Source organism: Kwoniella pini, chromosome 7 (assembly GCF_000512605.2).
Source record: "Kwoniella pini CBS 10737 chromosome 7, complete sequence".
NCBI lineage: Eukaryota > Fungi > Basidiomycota > Tremellomycetes > Tremellales > Cryptococcaceae > Kwoniella > Kwoniella pini.
The window spans coordinates 1,262,925-1,289,523 of NC_091722.1; the positions used below are offsets into that span (position 1 = coordinate 1,262,925).

Here is a 26,599-nt window from a genome sequence, read left to right on the forward strand (position 1 = left end):
GCCATCTGCACCATATAATTTGTACTATGTTCTATACTGTAACGTGACGAAAATGCATGTTTTATATTATTTTTTTAACTTGGCATAAAAGTCTTTACTGTATCTATAATCTGTATCCAAAAGAATCATTTTATTACAATTGAGAGAAATGATGAAAAGAAAGAAAAAAAGGTTCTATGCGACAAAAAATATGAGAAAGGAAATCATGAAAAAACCCTTTTGTACTACTCATCTATAAACTAAAACTTATACTATGATGCCGGACGATATCTAGGTTCAGTATCAAATACAGTTGAAGGATCTAATTCACCATGAATTATATCATAGAACAATTGTAAAGAAGATTGTCTAACCCAGTTCCAAGATGAATCGAAAGTTCTCGCTTTCAAAGCTGAGAAAGAAGGAGCAATACCGTCCAAGTAAGCATCACCATGTTCTAATTTGATAGCGTCAAGCTTGGCTTGGAGTTCTTCGGCAGTTGCCTATCAAACAGATTAAGTCAGTATTATCCTTCTTCGTTCAATCCAAAGATAAACTCACCTTAGCTTCATCGGCCTTCTTTTCACCTTCACGTTGATCTTTACCCAAATACCTCGACAACAACTCGATCTCCCTTTGAGCTTGTTCTTCCTGTTTCAATACGAAAGCATCGAACTCTTCAGAGTTCATCACTGCTCCACCACCTCCTGCACCACCAGCTCCTCCAGCAGCAGCACCTGATGAAAGTGAGATACCAGAGTACGAAGCGTAGGATTGAGCGAGTGCATCGAGGAATGCTTTACCTTCAGCTTCTGAACCTAATCGCTTAGGTGGTTCATTGAGAATACCGAAGAATAACGCCGAATCCGTTCGTAATGGTCCCAAACCCCATTGTTTGTTCAAGTGAGCTCTAGCGGCTGAGATGTTGAAACCACCAGGGAATTTAGCAGCGACCATTCGGTTGGTCAAAGCCATAGCATGTTTACCCAAAGCAGCGTATCCGACACTGAGAGCAGCACCCAATTCATCAAGGGGTAAATCTTCTCCCTTTTCAGGGGCGGAAGCGAATTCGACTTGAAGATCACCGAGGATTTCATTTTGCAATGTTGATTTACCTCCGGATAGTTCCTTGAGCGATTTGCTGAGAGGGACTTCACTAGCTTGTTTCTTGAGTTTCTGAGCGACAATGATTCTGACAGTGTCGACGGCTTTAGGTGGGACGTCATCGACAGCAGCGGCGGCACCACCTGATGGAGCGGCAACAGGAGCAGCCACGGCAACTGGGGCAGCGACTGGCGCGGCAGCTGGTGCAGATGTTGAAGCGGCAGCAGCAGGAGCAGCTTCTTCAGCAGCTTCGTCTTCGAAAGCGTAGTAGACCTCCTTTTGGTTCTTGGCGTGACACAATATTTGTCGGGTGAGGGAAATAGCACCATCTTGGGCTTCGTATTTGGCTTTAAGTGTTCGCGAAGCCATTCCGGCGAGGACGGGACTTGGACCAACTTCGATGAGTCGTTCGAACTTTGCAGCGGTGAAGAGGATATCTTGGGTCTCAATCCATCGTACGGGAGATGCGAATCTGGGTGGGACTCAGTCAGCTGGCTGCGGCGGGTATTCATTGATACGGTCACTCACTGATAGGCAAGACATTCAGTCAAGATGTTGTAAGCCAACTGTTGCCTTTGAGCAGCAGAATCCCAAGCGTCTTTCTCCCAGTTCTTCAAAATGGCTTCCATACGGGGTGATGCAGTTTGATCGAATATCTTCTGGACGTACTGCTTGGAAACCTCGAATGTCTCGGCGCTATACAGTGCATTAGTATCATGAGGCAATCAAGATTTCGAAGAGGCCACTACTCACATCAAGTTAGGAATATATTTACCGACCAACCTATCCGGGTTAAGTTGCGAGGGATCAATCTTCTTAACCAAGTAGGTTCGGAAGGCCAATACTCCTGGCCATAGGTATCGAGAGTGGAATGGTACATCGATACCAGGCAATGGGATAGTTGCGAAACCTCTATCCAAGATGACCTGTCCATCCTTCTTTTGTTTCTCCACCATCATATCCCAACATCCGTCAATAATTTCTGCAAGTTTCTCTCGGAGTTCCTCCTCACTGATCATAGTCGAAAGTTTCTCCAAGTCAATCTTTTGGATCTTGAGCATGTTGAGTACGTTGGTTAAAGTCGCCAAACCCTTGAGTTCACCCGCACATACGTATTGTTGGTTAGCAACGTTCAAGTTGACGATTTGAAGTAAGATGTCCTTTTGTTTCGATATGGTATCGACGATTTCTCTGAGCGCCATTTCGTTAAAGGTTTTTCCTACTCTTGAAGGGTTGGCGGCCATCATGGCGTATTGAGATTTACCCTCAGCATCCCGTTGTACAGCACGTTGCATGGTGATACCCCGGAAGAAGACGACATCGGCAAGAGATGAGATTGGAAGAACATCGGCAATGGCAGCGAGAGCAGAGTATTCACCCAAAGAGTGACCTGCGAAAGCGGCGTTGGTGTCGATCAGTCCTTTGGCCTTCATATCATCGAAAGCGGCCTTTTCAGTGACAACCAAAGCGATTTGTGTGTATTGAGTGGCGAAGAGCAGACCTTGAGGGTGGGAGAAGGTGTAGCTAGTGGTGTAAAGATCAATATCGCCGAAAAGAGGGAGTGTCTTGACTTGACCCTTTTCATCGACAGTATCGTAGGTGAGATCCATGTATCGTTGTCTGATAGCTTGACCTTTTATACCACCAAAGTGGATAGTAAGCTCCTTAGGATTGTTCTTGACGATATCGACAATGGAGAAACCGTAGGTGGAAGTCAAGTGGATATCGGCGGCATCCCAAACGGCTCGAGCTACGGGAGAGTTGTTGTAAAGCTCCATACCCATACCAACTTCTTGAGAACCTTGACCGGTGAATACGTAGGCGGTCGGGGGTTGACGAACCTCCGAAGTACCATCGATGACCTTCTCGCCTCTTTGGTTGAATGCTTCCACTTTGACCACCTTTTTACCATCTCGCATGGCGACATGAGTAAGTTTGACTTGGATTTGATCTCCTGGAAGAACCATTCCAACGAAACCAACTTCGTACGATACGACTCGCTCGGGATGATTATCGGCGACAACTGACTCGAGGTACTTTCGAGTAGCAGCACTCGACCACATACCGTGAGTGATGGTACCGGGAAGCGAAGCGAGATCGGAGAAGTAAGGGTTGACGTGGATAGGGTTGAAATCTCCAGAAATCTTAGAGTAAGGTTCGTTGGTGGCTGGAGTGGTGAATACGGCGGAGGTTGGATCCTCAATGAGGGAGTAACCGTTTTCAAGAGGAACTGGTTGACCGATTTGTTGGCCGTGTCGTTTGAGGTATTCTACAACTGGGTTACCGTGTAAGTTGTGAGCTTCGTAATCAATGGTAGCGACTTGAACAAGAGCTTTAGTACTGCTTCTGATGAAAGCGGCACCGGTGACCTTGACGGCGGAGAATGAGGTCTTGTCTCGGTATCGAAGTTCAGATCTGGTTTTGAAAGTAAGGGTAGTACCAGCTTCGAGAGGTACGGAATCATCGTCCCATTCAAACCAAGGCTTGGCTTGGAGTACACCGACAGAGGTGGACTTGGTCAATTCAACAACATAATCAGATTCGTCGATAGTTTCAAAAGTGTTTTGGTAGTCGTTGAATTTTCCTCGGTACAGGAATGAAGAGGTAACTTCGATGACTGGTTCACCTTGTCTAAGCACGTAACCTTTGACCTTGACGGTTTTACCGCTGTCACTGTTTGACACGGATACCACTCGAGCTTCAGCGGTACAGGCATCACCAGCCTTGATGGGGGCGACACCTTCGATCATTCGGAAACCGTTGGAAAGGTGAACAAGTTTGAGTAGATCACCATCAATGTCCGAGGGGAAAATGGCTTTCATGATAGACTAGGAAGAAATCAGCTTTGTCCGTTTCAAATCCTGACTCACCTGCCAGCCAAGAACAATAGCAAAGTCCATGGGTGCAGAGACCTTGTCATTTCTAGCAGCTTTGAACGACTCTCCTTGGTTACCAACAACATCGCAGAATCGTTGAACAGCTTGAGCATCGACAGTGACTGATTCACCGGTGAAAGTGGTATCAAGAGCGAGTTCGGGAAGGGTTTCGTTATCACCGAACCAGAGCCTCCAGTAGAAGTCTTTGATCTTCTTGTTTCTGCCGTCTACGATCTCATGAATTGGTGCATAACCCATGTCGGGTTTGTACTTGAAGGCGAAGTGGAGGGGTACAGTCACACCTCGTCGCTCTTCATTCAATACAAGGGTAATGTCATTGGTAGAAGAGTTGAACGAGAGTTCGACTGCCTTGAAGTCGGCAGGGTGTGGACCGAAAGATCGAGCTGAGCCGTACAAGGTGACAGAAGAGACCTTTCCGTCGTCGGATTTGATTTCTATTGTTTGGTTAGGTCGAGGAGTGAATATTCTTCTGAACGGGTTGCTGATGTATCCAGCACCTTGAACGACATTGACAGAGGTCAAAGTGGCTCTGAGCCATGAGACTTCAGAACCAGCTACAACTTCAATCCAATCGTCGGTAGATGGCACAGATTTGCCGAGTTTGATCGTTCTGACACCTTCGGAAGTTGATTCTGCGACAAGACCGGATTTGGGTTTACCAGCTTTAGCACCGATGTAGTCGATAGCTGGGACTTGGGACTCGTCTCCACCGTAGTATTGATCGAGAATCTTCTTAGCAAGGAGACCTTCAATGTTGCCAAGCAAGTCTTTGATTGGCTCATCGGCGACGGTTGAGTGTTTCACGGCCATAGGACCTTGAAGGATACAGACTCTTTGAGGATCTTGGTCGAATACCGCGTCAATATCTTCAGCAGCCCAAAGGGAATCCTTCTTAAACCAAACTTCGAAGGTGTTGTCAAGGATGGGGATGAATGGTACTGGCTTTTGACCCGGTCGTTGACAGATGGCAAGGAAGTAGGCTTTGTCTTCGGCAGCGACAAGTTGAGTTCGAGCTCGTGGGTAGGTATTGAAGAAGTTCTCGATGGCAGCGCTGGGCTTGTCGAGGGCTGAAAACGACTGGATGAGAGATTCTTTGGTTCGGATACCGTCAACACCGGCAAATCGCTCTTCCACTCGTCTGAGCCAATCTCCAACCAAGTTTCGGAGGGAGATGTCCACCCATCGATCTTGCTTGGCAACGTACATGAGTCGAACCATTCGTTGAGTGATTTCCTCGTAAGTCATCTTGCCAAGATCAGAGACAACGGTGCCGTCGGCCTTTTGACCAAACCAAGGTTTGTTAAAGTCCTTGTTGAGTCGGTCAATAACATAGTCTTTTTTGTTCTCGAGCCAAGCAGCGCGTTTCTCTCTGGGTTGAGCGAATACAGTATCATCGAATTCTCTCCAAAGTTTGACACCTCGAGTAGCGATCTTGTGAATTGGTTCTCCTAATTCAGATCGAACAGTGAGGATACCACCAGTTGGCTTGTCATAAGTGCCTTCCCAAGCAGCATCTTCCACTCCAGGAGCATCGACAATAAGTTGTTTGACGGACGGAGAAGTGTCAGCTTCTTTGGCGACCATAACTCGGGAACCGTAAAGAACACCGTCGAAGGGCATGGGTTGTAAATTGAACATTTTGACGGACCATTCACCAGAAATGCTGTGGGCTGGTCAGCAAAATTGCGATCATATGGAGCAGACCGAGGACTCACTATGGCCAAACATCATCGGCTCCACCGAAACCTGAACCGGCGATAAGCGAGATGTTAGGATTTTGTCTGATAGAAGCGTAGGTGGCAATGATAGGTTGGTGGAAATCTTCACAAGAGTGATGACCACCAGCTCGACCACCTGTCCATTGCATGATGATTGGGTAGTCTGGGTTAGCAGCAGCAATGTTGACGACTTGTCTAACACCTTCGACTGATCCTGGCTTGAAGGAGATGTGTTTGATGCCAGCAGCTTTAAGAGCGGTAATGATCTCGGTGGCTTTCTCGGAAGATGGGATACCAGCTGCGACACAGAATCCTTCAATAGGGAGACCTTCTCTTCTCATTTCTTGCCAAAGAGGGAATTGGAAGGAGAATTGCCTCTGATTGATGTACAAGGCGTTCAGAGTGATACCGACACCAGGCTGAGTTCGTCGTTGGATTTCAGCCACTTTGGCTCGGAGAGCGGTAGGGTTGTAGTGACCACCACCAGCAAGTTCGATGTGGAAACCAGCGTTGAGGGTAGCGGATACAAGTGAAGCGCCGACGGTAGAAGGTGTCATACCAGCTACCATGATAGGAGGTTTACCGAGAAGTCGGGAGAAGGGAGTGTCGATGTGGATTTTACCGTCACTATTGGGGCATTAGCTTTTCAATTTTGGATTTTAAGACAACCACTCACAGAGTCTTGACAAGCTTAGGAGACCATTCCTTTGACCAAACAGGCTCCCTTCTGATTTTGTTGGCGTCGTACAACTCTGCAGCTGCTCGGCCCTTCTCACCAACAACTACTATTCTGACACCTCGGCCTTCAATAGCTCTTCCAGTCAAAGGTCCAATACCCGAATTTCCACCAGGTCCAAAGTCTACGGCGTGTGTAGCAGTAGCAGGGAAGTTTGTGGCCTTCACCCAGTGAATGTGTTTGATGAAGATTTGATCGGAAAGGGAAGCAGTGAGGGAAGTCTCGAGTTGTCGAAGGTCAGTGCCTGCAGGGTATCAGCGGATGTAATCATCTGGCATGTTGCAGAAACTCACCATCTTCAGTGTGATAGATGGCAATGGCCAGCTCCGAAGGACTCCACAACTCTTCTCCGTTCAGGTCTTTTTGAACTAACTTTCCAGTAGCTCCTTCGAGGTAAGTACTGTGGTAAGGAACATTGACAGGTAAGAATCGGGTGGTGAAAACGGCTTTACGCTTAGAAAATGGGATCTTGCTTTGATCGAGACCAGCAGGGGCCATGACCTTTCGAAGGGCAGTAGCCAAACCGTATAATGCTTTGGCGGGACCAGTAGCGACGAAATTGGTAGGTCCGTTGTATAAGGATATTCCTACTTGAGAATTGGATGGAAGATGGGCGTTGACCTTCTTGATGTGACCTTCGAGGGCCTTTGTTGACAGTCCACTGACTGACAACATCGGTGAAGGTACTCCTTCGTTGTTCGCTACTGCATCAGCGACAAGCTGAGGTTCAATGGAAAGTAAGGGGAAACCTTCTTGACCTCTGAGACCGATGTAGAAGAGGTGTTTGACAGCTTTCAAGATGTTCTCGTTGAGCGATTGCCATGAGTTGGATGAAGCGATGGCGACAGCCGAAATGACTCCTTGTGAGTGACCGGTAGCTCCCTTGAAGCTGCTTCGAAGTTCACCGGGAGTGAGGTCTGTGACTCGACATGATACTACGTATTGAGCGAGTTGCGCTACACCAATAAGCGGAAGGGAAAGAGGGATGGAAGCGAGGTATTCGACAGTTGGTTTTGGTGATGAGCCGTTGAGCCATGATATGAGGTCGAGACCTTGAGAGTAGTAGGCATATCCATCTGCATCGGCTTTCTCGCCGAGATCGAGCAAGAGGGATGTAATTTGAGAGAGGAGGGGTTTGACGAAAGGTGTGTAAGTGTTGTACAGCAATTCAAGCTCGCCAAAGTAGTGCTATATATAACGTCAGCTGAGGCTTGGCGGATAGAGCAAGAGCTGACTCACCTCATTCACACCTTGTCCACCGAAAAGAGCGTAAAGCTCGGCTGATCCACTCTTAGCAGCTTCGAGTAAAGCAGATGCGTGAGCTACTTTGACTTTATCACCGGAAGACTCTTTGGCAGTCGCGAAAGCCTTGAAATAAGCTTTTAAAATTTCGGCCCTTGCTTCGGGCTCAAAAGTTTGTACGAGGGAGTGTACGTTGACTGAGGTCAAGAAGAGTTCATTGAATCTGTTGTATGCTGAAAGGAGGACTTGAGCAAGTTCTGATGAATCTTGATCTGCGTTGACCTTGTCTGCAGCGAAAGAGAGGAATCTAGCGAGGAGTTTGACTTGAGGCTCTTGCGAAGGAGCTTTGGGAGTTTCATCCTCCTCATCTACTATAGGGGCAGGTTCATCATCTTTGCCTATCCTTGAATCGTGAAATTGTTGGGCGAGTACTTCAGAAGTGACCCATGCTGATAATGGGGAAGCAGGGACAAGGATGGAAACACGGGTTGAGGAAGAATGAAGAACGAGTGGTCGGGAGGGAGTTGAGCTGCTGAAAAGGGATGCCATTGTGGCTTGAGCTGCTCAAACTCTTTATGATAGTGATACAAGGAATGAGAAAAAGGAGATGATGAGATAGCAAAGAGGATATAGTCAAAGATGATGATAATATCAAGGTTGTGGTAGTTGCATGAGATTGAAATTATTGTTACGGTGGTAGATAATAATATTAATCCCCACGGTACATTCCCCAAAACACACCGAGAACCACGTGGCATCAAGGGTCTAATTTAAGCATTGACCACCGTTATCTCTTTGACCGAACATAACCGATCAGTAAATACAAATCAACGCGATGATAAATACAAATCATGAATCAAAAATCTAATCTTTGGGGATAGCAAGATTGCATACATCATCTTGTATCATTATTTATCCAACACTGAATGCATCATACTCCCCCCCATCAACAACACCCCCAGCTGTCAATCTGGACTAAAATTTCATCACTGACTGTTTCCACGTCGACGAAAGTAACTGTTCGTTTATTCTCGTTCGGCGTACCAAGCTACGTGAATGCCGGTTATCTGCCAGCGATAAAATCAATATTCAGGGTAAGTTGCCACGTGGTAGTGATCCCCAACTGTAAAGATCGATAATAATAATTCCCCAAGTTGCTCGCTGCATTCTTCAACTTTATCGAAATATCATTACAACCTAATAAACTATCATAATAGTCTTCTCATCATCACCATCATCACCATCATCAAAACCTCAGTTTACAATCATCTATTCCCTCATTTCAGCAAAGACCTTGATTGGCCTTTTCTTGCTGCCCTTTTGATTCCTTTTCCGTATTCTACACACCAACTCTCAAGCCAACAATATGGCCGCTGCAGGTTTGGATGAAGAAAGTACAGCTCGACGTGAGCTCACGTCAAGATGTATCGCTATTGTGAGTTGATTTGGTAAAGAATCATACATCAGTAGCTAATCTCTCATACCTGTTCAGATGAACCGAGCGGACCCTAATCTCATACAGTGCGTCTCCTTTATCACACGAATGAATCCAGCTGACAGAACAATAGATACATGAAATATCACATCGATAATGTTGATGCATCGAAAGGTGCAAATTATGAAAAAGTGAAGAAATTCGGGCAAATATTGTTGGAGAACTGTAAGTCCCCATACCTTGATAGGGTTGACATTCCGCTAAATCTGAATCAGGTCAAGAGGTTGTTGATAAACCTCCGGTATACCGAGACGTGGCCCTGCCTACCGCTCCTCACACTGAAGTCTCCGCTAAAGGAGATATTGTATACTCTGAAATTTCTAGACAGAATGTTAGAAAGCTTGAGAGTTATGTGAAGGGTGAGTTCTATACCAGTTTAGTCAGATCTTATACTAATAATTCCGCAGAAATGGCATCCGGCGGTGAAGTAGAACCGGCTGTAAACCTTGATAAAGTTCAGAACGACATCGGTGAGTTGCACTCGCCGGCGGATCGGTATAAAATCTAATTTCTGTCCGCTTCAGACAAACTTTGGGAACTTGTAAACTCTCAACCTTCCATCACTCCCGCTCAAAAAGCAGCCATCAAATCCATGTACGGTGAAGTCATCAAATCATTGGGTAAAGATGCTATAGTAGAAAACCCAGCAGTAGCTAGAACAAAAGGTGCCAAGCAAAGGAGATCTTCGTCATCTTTCTTGAGGCCGAATGTGGAGGATAGAACCGAAGTCGAGGAAGCCCACCTCCCCTTCCTCCATTTGAAGAGGAAGACTGGAACAAGCTTTGCCTACTCACAAAAGCTCACCAACATCTGTGAGTCCATCAGCAGGTGGTACTTGGTAGCTAATCATACTATGCAGACTTTGACGTTCTCACAGAGATCGCTACTTCCGGTGTCACTTTCGCCAAGAAAGCTGCCCTTCTTACTGGTGTAGGAAAAGGGTCTATTGGTGTAGAGATTTTGAAAGGATTGCTTTCAGGTGGATGTACCTGTATTGTGACCACTTCTCGATACAGTAGAGCTGCCGTAGACTACTACAAGAATATCTTCCACGAGATAGGATCCAAGGGATCTAAGCTCATCGTTGTACCATTCAACGGAGGTGAGTCTTTCGTTGTTGCGGGTCGTAAACAAGCTAAAGCTCCTTCGTAGCCTCCAAACAAGACGTCGAAGCCCTTGTCGACTACATCTACTCCACTCTCCAGATCGATCTCGATTACATCATCCCATTCGCCGCTTTGCCAGAAAATGGTCGAGAGATTGACGGTATCGATGACAAATCCGAACTTGCTCACCGACTGATGTTGACCAACTTACTCCGTCTCATGGGTGCTGTCAAAAGCAAGAAAGCTGCTCGTCAATTCGTCACTCGACCCACTCAAGTTGTTCTTCCCCTCTCACCCAATCACGGTATCTTCGGTAACGATGGTCTTTATGCCGAATCCAAGATCTCGCTTGAAACACTGTTCAACAGGTGGTCAGCCGAATCATGGGGGGAATACTTGTGTATCGCCGGTGCCGTCATTGGATGGACAAGAGGTACTGGTCTAATGAGCGCTACCAACTTTGTTGCCGAAGGATTAGAGAAACTTGGTGTTAGAACATTCTCAGCTAAAGAAATGGCTTTCAACATTCTCGGTTTAATGCATCCCCTTCTTTTCGACGTCAGTCAGATTGAACCTATCTGGGCCGATCTCAACGGTGGAATGGACCGAGTAGCCGGTCTTGCCGAAGTTATGACCTCTATCCGACTCGACCTCAACAAGGTAGCCGACTTGCGAAAGGCTATCACAGTTGACAATGCCGCTGACTTCAAAGTCATCAATGGTGGTGATGCTGAAAGACTCCACCAGAAAGTCGCCATCGCTCCTCGAGCAAACTTCAATTTCGACTTCCCCAAGATTGAATCCTCTGATGTGCTCGCTGAACTCAACCACCTTCAAGGTCTCATCGATCTTGACAAAGTCATTGTTTGTACCGGTTTCGCCGAGCTTGGCCCATGGGGTTCCTCCCGAACTAGATGGGAAATGGAAGCTAAAGGAGAACTTACCATTGAAGGTTGTATCGAATTAGCTTGGATGATGGGCTATATCAAACACTTTGACGGTAAACTCAAGAACGGTAAAACATACGTTGGATGGGTTGACTCAAAGTCCAGTGACCCGGTCGACGACAAAGATGTCAAATCTAAATACGAAAAAGACATCATCGAACATGCTGGTATCAGACTTATCGAACCTGATCTCAACTTCGGCTATGATCCCAACAAGAAGTCATTCCACCAAGAAGTCGAACTCAGTCACGACCTCGAACCCCTTGAGATTTCCGCTGAAGATGCTGAACGTTTCAAGAGAGAACAAGGTGATAAGGTCGATGTATGGGCTCAAGCGTCAGGAGAATGGTTCGTCAAGTTCAAGAAGGGTGCCAGAGTATTCTTGCCCAAAGCAGTCAAATTTGATCGAGTCGTTGCTGGTCAAATACCCACCGGATGGGATGCTAAGCGATTTGGTATACCTGAAGACATCACCACTCAAACCGATCGAACCGCTCTTTGGGCTTTGGTCTGTGTCATGGAAGCATTGGTCGCATCCGGTGTCACTGACCCTTACGAGCTTTATAAATACGTTCATCCATCGGAAGTCGGTACCTCCCTTGGTTCAGGTATGGGAGGTGTGCATTCCATGTCTGCGATGTTCAAAGACAGGAGAGAAGAGAAAGACGTACAAAAAGATGTTCTCCAAGAGACTTTCATTAACACTGTCGCCGGTTGGGTCAACCTCTTATTGCTCTCCTCTTCCGGTCCCGTCAAGATCCCTGTTGGAGCTTGTGCGACTGCTCTTCAATCCGTGGAAATCGCTTGCGACTCGATTCTTAGTGGTAAAGCCAAGGTCATGATTGCTGGTGGTCTTGATGATTTCTCTGAAGAAGGTTCATTCGAATTCGCAAACATGAAAGCCACTTCCAACGCCGAGACCGAGTTCGCCATGGGTCGAGAACCCAACGAATTCTCTCGACCTATGACTTCCACTCGAGCCGGTTTCATGGAGTCACAAGGTTGTGGTGTACACGTTATGATGTCTGCTAAGACTGCTCTCGAGATGGGTGCTTCTATTCAAGGTATCGTCGCATACACCTCTACTCATACCGACAAAGCTGGTCGATCTATCCCTGCTCCCGGTCGTGGTATTCTTTCTACCGCTCGAGAAATCACCCCTAAAGACGCTCTTCCCCTCCTCGACATCAAATACCGATCTCGACAACTCACCTTCCGACGAAGACAAATTTCCCAGTGGCTCGAGAATGAACATGAACTCCTCAGAATGGAGTTGGAAGCTAGAAAGGATGCCAAGGACAATGACGCTTGGTTCCAATCACGAGTCAGCTTTATCGACGATGAAGCTAGACGACAAGAGAAAGACGCATTGGCCACTTTCGGTATGTTAGAAGGATCTTCCCCTAATATTGCTCCTCTTCGACGAGCATTAGCCGTCTGGGGTCTCGACGCAGACTCTGTCGGAGTCATCTCATGTCACGGTACTTCGACCAAGGCGAACGACAAGAACGAATCTAGTGTATACAATTTACAATTCGAGCAACTTGGTCGAACACCCGGTAATGCCGTTCCCGTGATTGCTCAAAAGAGTCTGACAGGTCATCCTAAAGGTGGTGCTGCCGCTTGGATGTTCAACGGTATGATCCAAACCCTCAACTCAGCATTAGTACCAGGTAATCACAATGCCGATAATATCTCTGAGGAACTCCGAGCTTTCCCTCACTTGTTCTACCCTTCCAAACCAATCCAACACGTAAGATTGGAATGTGGTCTCTTGACTTCGTTCGGTTTCGGTCAGGTCGGTGGACAGGTAGCTATTGTACACCCTCGATATCTTTACGCGGCTTTGCAACCGCATGATTTGGAAGAATACAAAAAGAGAAGATCCGAAAGGGAATTATCTACATTCGCTAGAATGTCTCAAGCACTCGTCCAAAACAACCTTGTCCAAATCAAGGATGCTCCTCCATACTCTGCTGAATTAGAAGGTGGTGTACTACTCAACCCGCTTGCCAGAGCCGGTCCATCGAAGAACTCCTTCGCTTTCCAAGGGAAATTACCTTCAGCTGTGCCACTCAACCCCAAGAACGCGGAGACCCTTAAAGCTCTTTTCGCTCAAGCTAATGATGTCAAAGGTGTCGGGTGAGTTTGGTCATGACTTGAGTGTAATTTGTGCTTTGGCTGACGCTCCAGACGTTAGGGTTGATACCGAATTAATCTCAAATGTTCCTACCTCTGAGAATTTCAGACAACGAAATTTCACCGATGAGGAGGTGAGCCGTTCCTCTTTTGAATCATGCACATATCTAACTTGCTGTTCGACAGATCAAATACTGTACTTCCGCACCTGATCCAACAGCATCATTTGCCGGACGATGGGCAGCTAAAGAGGCAGTGGTAAGTATTCTGCAATGCAGTGAAGTTCCAGAGTGATTGCTAATTCGCTATCCCTAGTTCAAAGCACTTTCCGTACCTTCTAAAGGAGCAGGAGCTTCTCTCAAAGACATTGAAATAATCTCATCGGGCTCAGGACCAGAAGTTAAACTCTCAGGTGATGCTCTCGCTGCTGCAGGAAATAAGAACATTAAAGTTTCTTTGAGTCATTCAGATACTTCTGTAGTAGCTTTTGCTGTTGCTCAATAGATAAGTAGGTCAATTCAAGTGTATATAGATTTTTCTCCACTTTCAAGTTTTCGGTTTGGTATAGTATGATTATGATTTTATTTAGTATTCAATTTCAAATCTTCCATTTTATAGATATAGGAAGAAATCATGCAAAATGTAAATACATATGTGGTACATTATATCGCAGGAAATTGAATTAGAAAGCAAGATGATATGTATATGAAAAGTATAACAATTAATTATGATTGATTTATAATAAGGCAGTTTCACTTTTTCCCTGTTCAACAAGAATTTTCCATTCTTTTCTCCATTCATCCATTTTTTTACGAATTTCAATTTGATTTATTAGTTTTTTAATCCAATTCATTAATATATCTTCATCTTCAATAACAAAATAAGATGATAAAGTTGATAAAATAGATTCAAAATTAGCTTTAGGTGAAGATAGTATATCTATTTCGAAAAAATTAAAATCATCAAGTTAACTTTTTGTTTAATTTTCCATTTTTGAACCAAAAAAAAAACCAAAATTAAATTGAATTGAATTTTAAACATACCTTTGAAAGACCATAAAATTGCTAAACTAGTTATAATCATAACATCCCTTCCATCTAACCATAATGAATCCCATAATCTTAATTGTTGTGAAAAAGGTATTGTATTTACAAATAAAGTTATATACCATTTTGTACCCCATGAAGATGATGATATCATATTACGTTGCTGAAAGAAGATATCAATAATTCAGCTCATTATCAACTTAAGAAGAATTTTGGAATAAATTTAGAATTGGAAAACCCAACTCACAAATGATTGATATAAATCTGGTATTAACCATTCCATTAATCTCTCTTGAACATAAAAAGTTTCTAATAAACCTGGAAAACCAGGTTCGAAAATTTCGTGCATTCCATAATCATCATGTAATCTAACAAGTAATGTATATGCTCTCTAAAAACAACATTGGAAGAAAAATCAGTTCAATCATTTACAACATAAGAATGTTGTTTATACACTCACTTCAGGATCAAAATAACATAATAAAGTAGCTGCTATTGGACCCATTCCTTGAACGTATCCACAAGTTTCACAAACTTGACTAAAACAATGTAAAACGTGCCATAAATTTCTTTGACCAGCTCCATATCTAGTTACAAACATTGTATGACCAGATATTGTTCTAGGTACATCCAAATCTATTTGAACGTCAAAAGTTGATGGAAGATCTAATGTATTCTAACACGTACCAAGCTTAGCTTTGAATCTTATATCAAAACAATAAGCTGAAAGTAGTACTTACTTGATAATCCCTCTCAAGATCTTCAACGGATTTATTAGCTTTTCCTTTACCTTTTTTATCAGTTTGTTCTTGAGCAAGTGTCCACCAAGCTGCCATTCTCCATCGATCAGGTATACCTTTATATACCCTTCTATTCAATTTCTCCCTTCTTTCCATTAAACGTGAAGACCAATCCCATTCTAATATATTACCACCACTATCCCTTCTTTTGATTGACATCATTCTACTCCATTTATCAACTCTATTGAATTCTTTCTTCCGTATCTTGTCTTCTTCACTTGCTTTAAGTGTCGGGCTGGGAGGAGGTAATTTAGGTGAAGGTCCATTGTCATTACTTGGCATGAAGTTGTTGGACGGCTCAGCAGGTGGTTTGACATCTAAAGGTGATGAAGATGGCAATTTTGGTATCTTCATCAAAGGTGCACTTGGGATTAAAGCTACTCTAGTCTCGGATCTATTTCGAAGGGGTTCATTGACGAAGCCGTATCTATAGAGGAGGACCTCAATCAGCAAGTATGTCCTGTGCAGCAATTTGAGAAGGAATGAGGGCAAGGAAGAAGAAGACAACCAAGACGCTGAAAGTAAGACCTTACCTATCCAGACTAGCTAAGAATTGTCTCTCTTGTTCACCAATATCACCAGACTTTGCCGCTGGATAAACGGTCGCTCTTTTCCCACTAACAATAGCTGGTCCACCTCTAGTACGTTCAACACCTTGATCCCATCCATCTCCATGTACACCTTCTTTTTCTAAACGAGCGTCTAATCATCATAGCAAAGTAAGTAGAGCACCAAATTCCGGAAGTTTAATTAAAATATCATAAACTCACAAGTATTTCTAACCATATAAGCATCATCTTCTTCACCTGGATATTGACTTGAACCTGCAACACTATTATTTGAACTTTTTCTACCAATTTCACTTATACTTGTATTTGTACTTGAAATTTGTTCCAATGAATTACGTTTTATTCCATTATTTGAAATTGATTTTTGTTTTTGTTTACTTGGACTTAATTTAAGTTGATCAGGATATGAAGAAGAAGTTGAAGAAATTAAACTTGATTTTCTTAAATTAAATGAATCTCTATCTCTTCTCATATTATTCTTATTTTCATTCTGAATTTGAATTTGATTTTCATCTATAACTTCATTTGACGGATATGATTCATCATAAGTTATTGATATATCAGGTGTATTAGTTGTATCACTCCATCTCCTTCCTTCATCTCGCTGAGAATGGACATTTAATGGTTCTGACCAACTTCCTTTTCTTTCATTATTGATATTGGATTCTAATCTTATAGTGGAAGTTCTATTTCCATTTGAATTAATCAAACCTTTTCTATTTCCATTTATATCTTTTTCATGATCATATTCAGATCCATATAAATCAAATATATCTCCTGCTTCACCTTCACTTGCTATACTTGAATCTCTAGGTCTTGGATGTATACTTAAATGTCGAATATCTTTCTTCAAACTTTCCACCATCTTATTTCTGAACAAGTAACTGTCACCCTATTGACAAATTACACTTTCAATATATGTGAAATTGAGCCAAGATATTATACAAGTTAAATGAAATTGCATGACGACGATAAACCTTTGAATGGTATTAACCTACGTTATCTGTTGGTTAACCTCCACCGGAACTGTGATAAAAGGTTCAATCTACAATTACCCAACTTGATCAAATCTTCCATTTATGCATCACTACGATATACTTGGAAGGAAGGGATGATATGGTAGATACCTACTATAAGATCTATGTATAATAAGAATCAATTTTCTCCGCCATTGACAATAACATTTCTTTTTCCTTTTCAGCCCATTCAACTGCTAATTCCCTTCTTACATCCATTTCTTTCAATGAATTAACAGCTTTCAAGGTTATACTATATCCTCCTGATATAGGTCGATGATCAGAAACATTAGTTTCATATCTTTTATAATTTATACTCTTCATATGTGGTGATTTTCTATACAAAATTCGATCACACCTAAAATTATGGAAAAAATGTTAACTCGAATTTCCTTCGATAATACTTGAATTCCAAGCTAAACTTACCAAGCTGGAATACGCCTTTTTTCTGATGAATCATATTCATCGGTACCTGGATTATATTTATAAGTAGGTGCGAAATTTATAGTAGCTTCTTCGAAATTTCTTAATCTGAAAGCATGATTGCTTCTCATTTCTTTACGAAGTTGATCATGTTCAAGCAAGTAAGAAAGTTCCCCTGCAGAGATAGAAGAAATGACATTTTCACGTCTTTGGTCGATACGATACTGAGCCATGACGTACAATTAGCTTGACGACAGTACATAATTCCGGCTCAACACTCACATTCAGATCCCCGTTAAGTACTACAAGCTCATGATCTAATATACCCGTACCATTTCCACCATGTACAAAAGGTATTTCTTCTCCTGCTGAGGGGAATATAGCTTTATCCTCCATTATAGCTGCTAGATCTGCATTCCTGGCGGATTTTTGTGATTGCCCCGCTGCCAAGTGTACATTGATGAAGCATAACGAAGTATCGTCCATCACAAGTCGTGATACGATTGCTCCTTTATTTCCATAGATCCCTCCTATACCCCTACAAATCGCAGACTGAAGGTTAGCTCGAAATTTTCTGTATTTTTGGGACACGTCGGACGACTGACCTTTTCACTGTTGTAATATCCAAAGCTCTTAAGCTGTCCTTCTGGCTGCTTTTCACGAAGATACAAGTGAAAAGTCCAACCAAGTTTTCGGAATGAATTTTGACATAGGGTATATCGGACGGCATAGCCATCCTGACTGACTGAGTGAGCTTTTCTAGCCAGTGTCGATACGCATGAGACACTTTGTCAGATGATGAAGAAGAGGAATCCTTGCTCTTGCCGCCGAATAAAAGAGTTTCTGCGAGGGAAAGATGGTCAGCCAATGCGACATGTATTTCTGTGACGTTTCTAGCGCCAAGTGCTCAACTCACTCGCGGTGATTTTCTTGTCTGTGAGAGGGATGACCTCCTGAAATCCAAAGACAATGATATCCGGTGAATCAACACTATTCAGACATTTTTCCAACCACTTTGAATTTGCTTCTGATCCAGTAAGGTCGGTGGGTTTGGCACTATCTATATTCCAAGAACAAACTAATAGATTGATGTCCCTATATGTACAAAAATCCGCTTGACGAGTAACGAGTTGTTTATCTGAATATCTCACATCAGCTGGCGATTTGGAACCTAGACCTAGCAGCTGACTCACCTATCCAATCTACCGATAATAAACCGTCCCAAGGCCTCATACAATCTCGTGCAAATGACCAGCATGTGTACCTACCGGAATACTCGATGGAGTACGGATCCACCACTAGAGCTTGAATAGGATGGTCCCTATGTTGTGAGGTCAGTAATGCTTATTCTGAATCCAGAGCCTGCATTGGGACTTACGGATGTCCGTTCCACTGATTTATAGTCAACCAAGGTCTATGCGTGACATCATAAACGCTTATCTGCCCTTTCCTATTTCCAGCCCATAACCTATCACCAACACCCTCGAGGGCAAGGATATCCGTAGTAGAGATTTTCAATACTTGTAAACAGGTAAATTCGTTCATATCCCAAATTGAGACAAATCCACCTTCATGACCTAAATATACCTTGTCTCCCTCGAGAGGGATGTAAGTGGCAGAAGTGACTGCCCCTGTCCATTCAGTTGTGAAGAGGACTTTTGCAGGTGGCATATTACCTTCTGAACAAGGATCATATATTCGTATGGTAGGTCCTTTTGATGTACTTGCCGATGTGGTCGATCTTGCTACTGGTCCTGATGAAGTCCACAATCTTCCACATAACATCTTGGCAAAGGTAAACTTTTCTCCCACTCGCAATGTCCTGATCAATATCGGTTGTTTCCCTTCTACGTCTCCAACATCGTAGACTAGCATTTTTCCAGATTCGTCAAGTGTAACGATATTTTTCCGATGTCGGAATATATGCGCTATTGATGCAGTGTGTGCAAAAGCTTTAGTCGAACTGACTGTCAAGGTTGATATGTCTAATTCCCAAAGATGTCCGTCTTTAGTCCCACACCACAGATATCTACCTTCCTCAGCCATTGTAGCTCCGGGTCGAAAACACATAGCAGTGACTTTCGGGTCTTTACTCTTTTGCTCTAATCCCGTCTCTTTCAAGTCGACAGTCGAAATAGGCTGTTCACTAAGCTGAGTATCGTATATTTTCACATGATGCGCACCGGTGCAGACATGTCTACCAAAAGTGGCGAAAGCAGTCACATGGTGGCAATCTCGGATTTTTAGATCAGGCTTGAAATTCGGGGATCGACGATTAGCTTCAGTTGAATCGGGGAACTCTTCCAGCATTTTTTTCGCAGTAGCTGATAGACCTGCTATGGGAGTGGAATCTTCCGTAGCGTCATCGTCTTCGTCTTCTGAGTAATTCTCCTCTTTCTCCTTCTCGGTAGAGTTAGTTCGCCGCCTTGAAGGGGGAGAGGAAGAGAGACTTGCGCTGTTCATCAAAGCACTTCGAAGGGGTGGAGGGAGAATCTCGTTGGTATTTTCGCGACTGCGCGAGGGAGAAGAGGGATGCGATGGGGGAGCGAATGTGCTCGAGGATATAGTAGCGGTTCTCGCAGGAAGTCGGGGCGGTGGTAGCTGCACATCCGAAGGAGGAATCGTCTCGTTTTCTGGCTTGCTGATCGTGCTTGCTCGAGAACGAGAAGGCAGACGAGGTGGTGGAGGTCCAGGTCCTGCATCGCTTGTCGATGTTGAGCTCAGCAGAGAAGCGGAAATATAAGGTTTGTTGTTCGGTATTGGCGGGGGAGTGATAGTCGGCTCAGGAGACTCGGGTACGACTATAGTGGCTCTACGTTGTGGCAGAGGCGGAGCTGATGTAGGCTCTTGAGACATGGCAGGACTGGAGGTGCCGCGCGATGGCGGAGGAATAGGGCTCGAGGTTTTACGTGGAGGGGGTTTGTGCGATCGATCGGGGGGAGGGGGCGCAGGCGAAGAAGTGCGGGACAACGGTGGAGGGGGTGCCGCCCTATGTCCTACATCTAGGGCTTTGATGGGCTGAGGCGATGAGATAAAGTTGGTCTTATTTTCGTTCTCAGGCGAAACTGATACGGAGTTTTCCGTTTGTCCATCGGTAGATGTACTTTTGATGGTAGGAGCTGACACTTGCTTGGAGGTCATGATTGGTGCAGATGGTCGAGGGGTTTCCGCGGATATGGACCGAGGCAGTGACGTCGTAGACGATGATGCTTCCGCATTGATACCGAAGGAGAACCGTTCTCTGAGCGATTTGACGGAGGATATGGGGTCTTCATTTGGAACACCATCGTCTGAGCCTGTCGGAGTGTTTGCAGCCGATGAAGGTTTATATGGCACGCCATGGGAAGACCGACGGGCCAATTTCGGAGACGAGGGAATGAGCTGCGAAGGAAGTGACGGCGAGGCGAGGGGAGTGACAGTCGAAGATCGAGTTTGCTCCTTCGGTGGTTCAGGTTCTAAATAGGCTTGAGCGCTTGCAACAGTGACGTTATGGTTGTTGGCAGTATCGCTGTTGTGAGCTGATATTAATGGCTTGGGAGTAGTTGGTCTAGGCGGCGGAACTTTGGTGGATACAGGTTGAGGCGGTGAAGAAGGAACAGGAGTGGTCGGTCGCGAGACGTATACAGGCTAGATAGATCGTCAGATTTGTATACGGACGAACGTACAGGTCGACTTACCTTAAGCCCGTTGATTTGTACATCGCCCGTAGTACCAGATATCTTGCCTAGATCCACACTAGTCTTTGATGTGTATCCATTCCTGCCACCAGAGGAAGCTTTCTGCACACCTCCAACAACAGTGAATTCATTAGCTGCGGCGAGATTCTCGAACTTTGACCGCAAGGAGGCAATGCTCCTGGGTGGATCATCTTGATCTTCCTCGCTCATTGTTGAAATATAACTGTGGTGGGGTTCCTGGTGACTTTGACAGATAGCTTCGATGTTTGCTATGGCTCGACGAATTTCGTAATAAGTGGATTCATAGGTCAGGCACCTTTGTTATTGCTGAGCCCTGTGTTCCGTCAAATATACAAAAAATCTGGGATAGGTCGGCTGGGTGCCTCGATAGAATGCTACGGGCAGCTTGGTTGCGGTCGTGTTCCAGTGGGGAAAAGCAAGCTGAGTGTATGTAAATGACAACGACGACGAGTAAAAGGATGTTAGTGATGCTGTGTCTAAATGTAGAGGAATGCGGGGTAATGCGGGATAAGTGAGCCTGACAACAAATCCTTCACCGTAGGTCTTTGTGCTCACACTTGTAGATTATTCGAAACCCCATCTAACTCGCTTGCTCCTATTCTTCATGTTGAAAAGACCATTGACTCGTCACCCTCATCTCTCCGTGTACATTCGTCTTGAATAGAATCACAGGTTCCGAATGGCTCACGCAGCACCAAAACATAGGCAATTGCCAGATAAGGAGAGCAAGCTCTTTCGAGAATTACTCGTACGTTAAGGTGTTATTTTTGTTCGGTTTTGAGCTGATTTGTCAATCATCAATGTAGACTCAATATGAGCTGAAGCAGTACAAAAAAGGTATCAAAGCTGCTGATACCATTTTAAAGAAATTTCCCAATCATGGTGGTAAGTAATCCTTCTTTTTCTGCGAAAGGCATCAACGCTGATCCGATTTTCAACGAATCAGAAACACTCGCTTTAAAAGCTCTGACCCTTCATTCCTCCTTACCCGAACCTCTGACTATATCTGCCGTACCAAAAAAGGAAGAAGCAGAAGCTATGGCTAGATTGGCAATAAAAAAGGATATTACAAGTCATATCACATGGCATGTTTTAGGTATTTTGGCCAAAAGTAGGAAAGATTGGGATGAAGCTAGTAGGGCTTTCGCCATGGCCAGGAAACAGGATCCGGTGGGTAATAGATCTACCACACGTATTTCAAGTTTTTTCTAATGTATCAATATTAGGATAATATTCCCCTGATACGAGATTCAATTGCCCTTCTCACCCATACTCGACAATACGGTCCTGCGTTAGCAGCTCGACACCACTATTTATTGCTTAGACCTCAAATTAGGGCATCATGGTTTGCCTTGATCATAGCTCATCAGCTCAATGGCGATTTGGAAGAAGCTATAGCAGTTTATAATGATTATCAAACTACGTTGAAAGAAGAAGGTGCTACCCCCCCGGAGAAGGCTCAGATACTACTACACATTCTCAGGATATACATTGAAGCTGGAAAAGATGAGGAAGGTTTGGAGAAGCTGCGACAGGGAGTGAAAGATGGAGTCATCAGTCCAAGAGGAGAATGCACCGTCTTGAAAGGTTAGTTATACGCGCCTCATGTCAGCGTGAATACAGCTTATAATGAATGGTATATAGCCCAAATGCTCAGCAACCTAGGTAGACAAGACGATGCTTTGCAGACCTATCAGGAATTGTTGGAGCAGAACTCGGATAACTTGGAATACTACAAGGGCTATTTGAGGAATAAGGGCATCGATCTTTGTGAGTAGGGACTGTTGGTCGTTGTTGGGTGTTGACTGACCCTGCAATAGCTGCTGAGCTCACAGACGAGTCTCGCTCGAAGATCCTTGAAACCCTTTCATCTTTCGCTGAAGTATTCCCTCGTTCTGCTGCACCTCGGCGCTTGGCCTTGGACTTCTCATCAGGTCAGTATTCGCCTCAGCACGTTCACTACAAATTCGATATTGACTGAATTACCTAGGTGATAAATTCCGAGAACTCGCGAGAGCGTATATCGTCAAGGGATTAGAGCGGGGTGTGCCATCGCTATTTGTCGATGTCAAGGGGGTCTACACAGATTCCACAAAAATGAAGGTCGTCGGTGAAATCGTCGAGGAAATTGTATCCAAGTTGGAGAAGGATGCGTCCCTTTCTGATGATGGTGAGCAGATTCTCTTTGAAATCTTATACAAGATTACTCATACCGATTTTCAGATTCAATATCCCCACCGACAATGCTACTTTGGGCGTACTACTTCTTCGCACTTCATATCTCCTATCCCTCCCAGATTTCTCCCGATTACACCAAATCATTAGAATTACTAGATAAAGCATTAGAACATACACCTACCCTTCCAGAACTGTATATGGCAAAAGCAATGGTACTTAAGCGATCCGGAGATCTATTGAACGCTGCGTACGAGATGGAAAAAGCACGGTTATTAGATGGACAAGACAGATTCTTAAATGGAAAAGCAGCTAAATACTGGTTAAGAGCGGGTGAAATACAAAAAGCCGAAGAGTTATTAGCTATGTTCACGAAGAAGGACTTGCCACCCACACAGGATTTGACGGATCTACAGTGTCTCTGGTTTTTACAAGAGCAAGGGGATGCTTATAGGAACCAAGGGAATTTGGCAATGGCCTTGAAGAGATATCATGCTCTTGCTAATGTTAGTCGATCCCGCGCTCTTTTTCGTGCATGGGTACCGCTGAATCATATTTGGGTGATTTCCAGGTTTTCCAAGATTACGAAGATGATCAATACGATTTCCACACATACTGCATGAGGCGGATGACATTTGGCGCTTATGTGTCGTAAGCTCACTTTCCAACAAGCTTGTGGGCACAGCTAACCATGTCTTCAGATTGATGCGATATGAAGATCAGCTTCGATCGCATCCTGGTTACTTCAAGGGTGCTCTAGCTGCTATTGAGTTATACACCAAAGTACACGATGATCCAAGTATAACGGAAGAGAAAATCAGTAAGCTGTTTGACATGAAAGGACGTTATAACAGTTAGCTGACGAACTCAACAGGTCCAGAGGAAGAAGCCGAGCGCAAGAAACAAGCTAAGAAAGCCCAAAAAGCCGAGGCAAAGGCCAAGAAAGGTGAGTGACATTTAGCTGATGGTAATATCGCACGCAAGGAGCTGATATTATACACAGCTGCTGCTACTTCCGGCGAAAAGGCTGATCCTCCCGTACCCGATGCTGATCCTACCGGTATACAACTGCTCAAGACAGAAACACCACTGGACGATGCATTGAAATTGTGGAAACCCCTCGAAAGGCTAGCTGCGGAACGGATCGAGACTTGGTTGACAGGGTATGAAATATATATAAGGAAGAGTGAGCTACAGCTTCCATGCGTATGATGGACAATAGCTGACATACACTTGATCCATTCAAAGAGCAATACCTCGCCGCTCTGAGGGCACTGAGGACTGCACAATCTATTAACCCAACTCATCCTGCCCTCCAATACCAAATCCTCAATTTCAACAAGATAATCACATCAGCAGAATTACCTGAACAAATTAAATCTGTAATTACATCTGAATTACCATCACTCTTACCTTCATCTCCAGCCGAATTCAGCCAATCTCTCGTAGCTAAAGCTAAATCACCCGAGGAGATATATTATGCCGCTAAAGGTATATTCGAAGTGAATGAGAAGGATATAGGCAATGCAAAGGAGGTTTTAACCAAATTAGCTAATCAAGATATCATACCTAATATTGAATTCATGTTTAAAGCTTTAGAATTGATAGAAGTAAAAGGTACTATAGAGGAAGTTGATAGTTTAAGAGAGAAATATATAATTAGATGTCCTTCAGCTTGGGTGTTATTATCATCTAGTGAAAAGGAGAATAAGACGAAATTGTATAAGGAAGGGATAGTCGGTTTCCAAGGTCAAGGCGAAACGGAAGAAAAGAAATAAATTGACAATGGAATCATAGATAGCATTACAAATGTTCATATGATATAGTGCATGGTACAGATGAATCATTTATACATCATTCTGATATCAATGATACTCAACTGATTGAGCTGATGTAAGCTCAATTTCTATTCATGATGCTTTCAATACATCATCTCATTATTTTGATGAAATTCGTCATTGTCACTGTTTAATACGCACGGACCATTTGTATACTAATTTATACCTCCACTCGCAAGCTTCACACAGCCACGCGTCGTTCATACGTCACCAGCGAGCGCTCGGTTCTATTTCCATCAATAAATAATCAGATAATATTATACATCCACTTACTATTTATACCCCTTGCCAATTGGACACCTTTCAGCATTGTACATACGATATGAGCTCATCTTTGTCATCTGAATTTATGGATCAAGAGTCATCTCCAGTGACTCCTTCCTCCGCCTTTGCCTCTGGAGCTGAAGGTGAAGCTTCATCTTCGACTTCAACTCCTGCTTCCAATACCGTTGAAGCTCCTACAACAGAAGAAAGTAATGATGGTATAAAAGTCTACAATCCTATCTCGGAATCTTCCACCCCAAAAAGTAAGTTTTCAAATTATCTTTTCATAACAGATCAGACGACTGAACTTTACATCGTCTTTCATTTTTTAAGCCGAATTAGATGATACTTTCTTCGAACCAACTTTATCGGATGCTCAATCACATCATTCATCAGTTTTATCACGTAATAAAAAATTAAATGAAGCACCTTTATTAACTTCAAAACATAGAGAAGCAGAAAAATTAGAAAAAGAAAGATTAAAAAAAGGTAAATGGCCAAAAGTAAATTCATCTTATTCATTGAACATTATAAACCCACGAAAAGTTGATTCAAACATTGCTTTTTTTTTCTTAGACTACAATACGTATAAAATTTTCAGATGGTACAATTATACAAAATCAATTTCCAAGTGATTCACCTATTCAACCAGTTTATGAATTTATAAGAACCGCTTTAAATGACAAAGTGATTGAAAAGTCATTTATACTTTGTATGTTTTTTCCTTCAATTTCAAAATGTTAGAATTTAGAACGAAACAAAATGAACTAGGCTCATTTTCTGAGTTAAATTTCAGATCAACCACCTCGTAATAAATATCCTGAACATCCCATTATCACTTCAACATCATCATCTAAAACTAAGTCAACTTATAATAAAACATCTATAATACCACCTGCGAATTATGGATTTGTAAGAGGATCTACTGTTCAAGGTTTACAAGGTGGAACGGGTGGTTCAGAAACATTATATGAATTAGGACTGGTACCCCAGAGTGTCTTGTTAGTTAGATGGGAAGATGATGATGAAATGAATGGTAAGTAGTTTCTTTTGATTGCATACTGCAAATGAAGCTAAATGAAAATCCGACTAACAACGTATCGAAAATAGCAAGTACATATCCCGCTCCAATACAAGATCAACTTAAAGCTCAATCACAACCACTTCCACCTTCTATACCTAAACAAAATCCATCGCCTACAAATACGAGTACAGGTCAAGTTAAATCGGGTACTGGTTTACCAGCGACTGGTGAGAAGAAGATACCAAAGTGAGTTAATAGATCCACCATGTTGCGGTAGAGGCATACTGACAAGATATTCTAGGTGGTTACAAAAAGGTTTATTGAAGAAGAAATGAAAATAGTCATTTGAGATCTTTAGGTAACTTGACAACGATGATAAATGT

At 43.5% G+C, this 26,599-nt stretch overlaps 6 protein-coding genes across 6 annotated transcripts; 3 read left to right on the plus strand and 3 right to left on the minus strand.

Annotated features, from left to right (window-relative positions):
• Positions 1-251: 251 nt before the first annotated feature.
• On the minus strand, positions 252-8,225 carry I206_105621 (uncharacterized protein; the record flags this gene model as incomplete). The annotated part of the gene is made up of 9 exons (XM_019155225.1): positions 252-482; positions 541-1,555; positions 1,612-1,779; positions 1,837-3,911; positions 3,954-5,643; positions 5,696-6,325; positions 6,375-6,678; positions 6,728-7,622; positions 7,674-8,225. The coding sequence occupies 9 exons, from the start codon at positions 8,223-8,225 to the stop codon at positions 252-254; spliced, it is 7,560 nt and encodes a 2,519-aa protein (XP_019011379.1).
• Positions 8,226-9,042: 817 nt separating this feature from the next.
• On the plus strand, positions 9,043-13,867 carry I206_105622 (uncharacterized protein; the record flags this gene model as incomplete). Its single annotated transcript, XM_019155224.1, has 11 exons — positions 9,043-9,111; positions 9,169-9,197; positions 9,245-9,336; positions 9,387-9,530; positions 9,579-9,641; positions 9,696-9,983; positions 10,031-10,273; positions 10,324-13,366; positions 13,425-13,497; positions 13,550-13,621; positions 13,679-13,867. The coding sequence occupies 11 exons, from the start codon at positions 9,043-9,045 to the stop codon at positions 13,865-13,867; spliced, it is 4,305 nt and encodes a 1,434-aa protein (XP_019011378.1).
• A 232-nt stretch (positions 13,868-14,099) lies between these two features.
• I206_105623 (uncharacterized protein) lies at positions 14,100-16,643 on the minus strand (the record flags this gene model as incomplete). The annotated part of the gene is made up of 7 exons (XM_019155223.1): positions 14,100-14,302; positions 14,407-14,572; positions 14,657-14,800; positions 14,870-15,085; positions 15,150-15,636; positions 15,743-15,911; positions 15,980-16,643. The coding sequence occupies 7 exons, from the start codon at positions 16,641-16,643 to the stop codon at positions 14,100-14,102; spliced, it is 2,049 nt and encodes a 682-aa protein (XP_019011377.1).
• A 274-nt stretch (positions 16,644-16,917) lies between these two features.
• On the minus strand, positions 16,918-21,104 carry I206_105624 (uncharacterized protein; the record flags this gene model as incomplete). Its single annotated transcript, XM_019155222.1, has 8 exons — positions 16,918-17,152; positions 17,221-17,441; positions 17,500-17,755; positions 17,823-18,060; positions 18,134-18,355; positions 18,411-18,538; positions 18,596-20,844; positions 20,895-21,104. The coding sequence occupies 8 exons, from the start codon at positions 21,102-21,104 to the stop codon at positions 16,918-16,920; spliced, it is 3,759 nt and encodes a 1,252-aa protein (XP_019011376.1).
• Positions 21,105-21,594: 490 nt separating this feature from the next.
• On the plus strand, positions 21,595-24,868 carry I206_105625 (uncharacterized protein; the record flags this gene model as incomplete). The annotated part of the gene is made up of 13 exons (XM_070203158.1): positions 21,595-21,663; positions 21,722-21,800; positions 21,862-22,085; positions 22,142-22,502; positions 22,560-22,685; positions 22,736-22,849; positions 22,906-23,085; positions 23,139-23,596; positions 23,662-23,741; positions 23,792-23,910; positions 23,965-24,036; positions 24,094-24,276; positions 24,339-24,868. 13 exons carry the CDS (start codon positions 21,595-21,597, stop codon positions 24,866-24,868), a joined length of 2,595 nt encoding a protein of 864 aa, XP_070059259.1.
• A 409-nt stretch (positions 24,869-25,277) lies between these two features.
• On the plus strand, positions 25,278-26,551 carry I206_105626 (uncharacterized protein; the record flags this gene model as incomplete). The annotated part of the gene is made up of 6 exons (XM_019155220.2): positions 25,278-25,455; positions 25,526-25,695; positions 25,769-25,904; positions 25,989-26,228; positions 26,303-26,462; positions 26,518-26,551. The coding sequence occupies 6 exons, from the start codon at positions 25,278-25,280 to the stop codon at positions 26,549-26,551; spliced, it is 918 nt and encodes a 305-aa protein (XP_019011374.2).
• Positions 26,552-26,599: the final 48 nt, after the last annotated feature.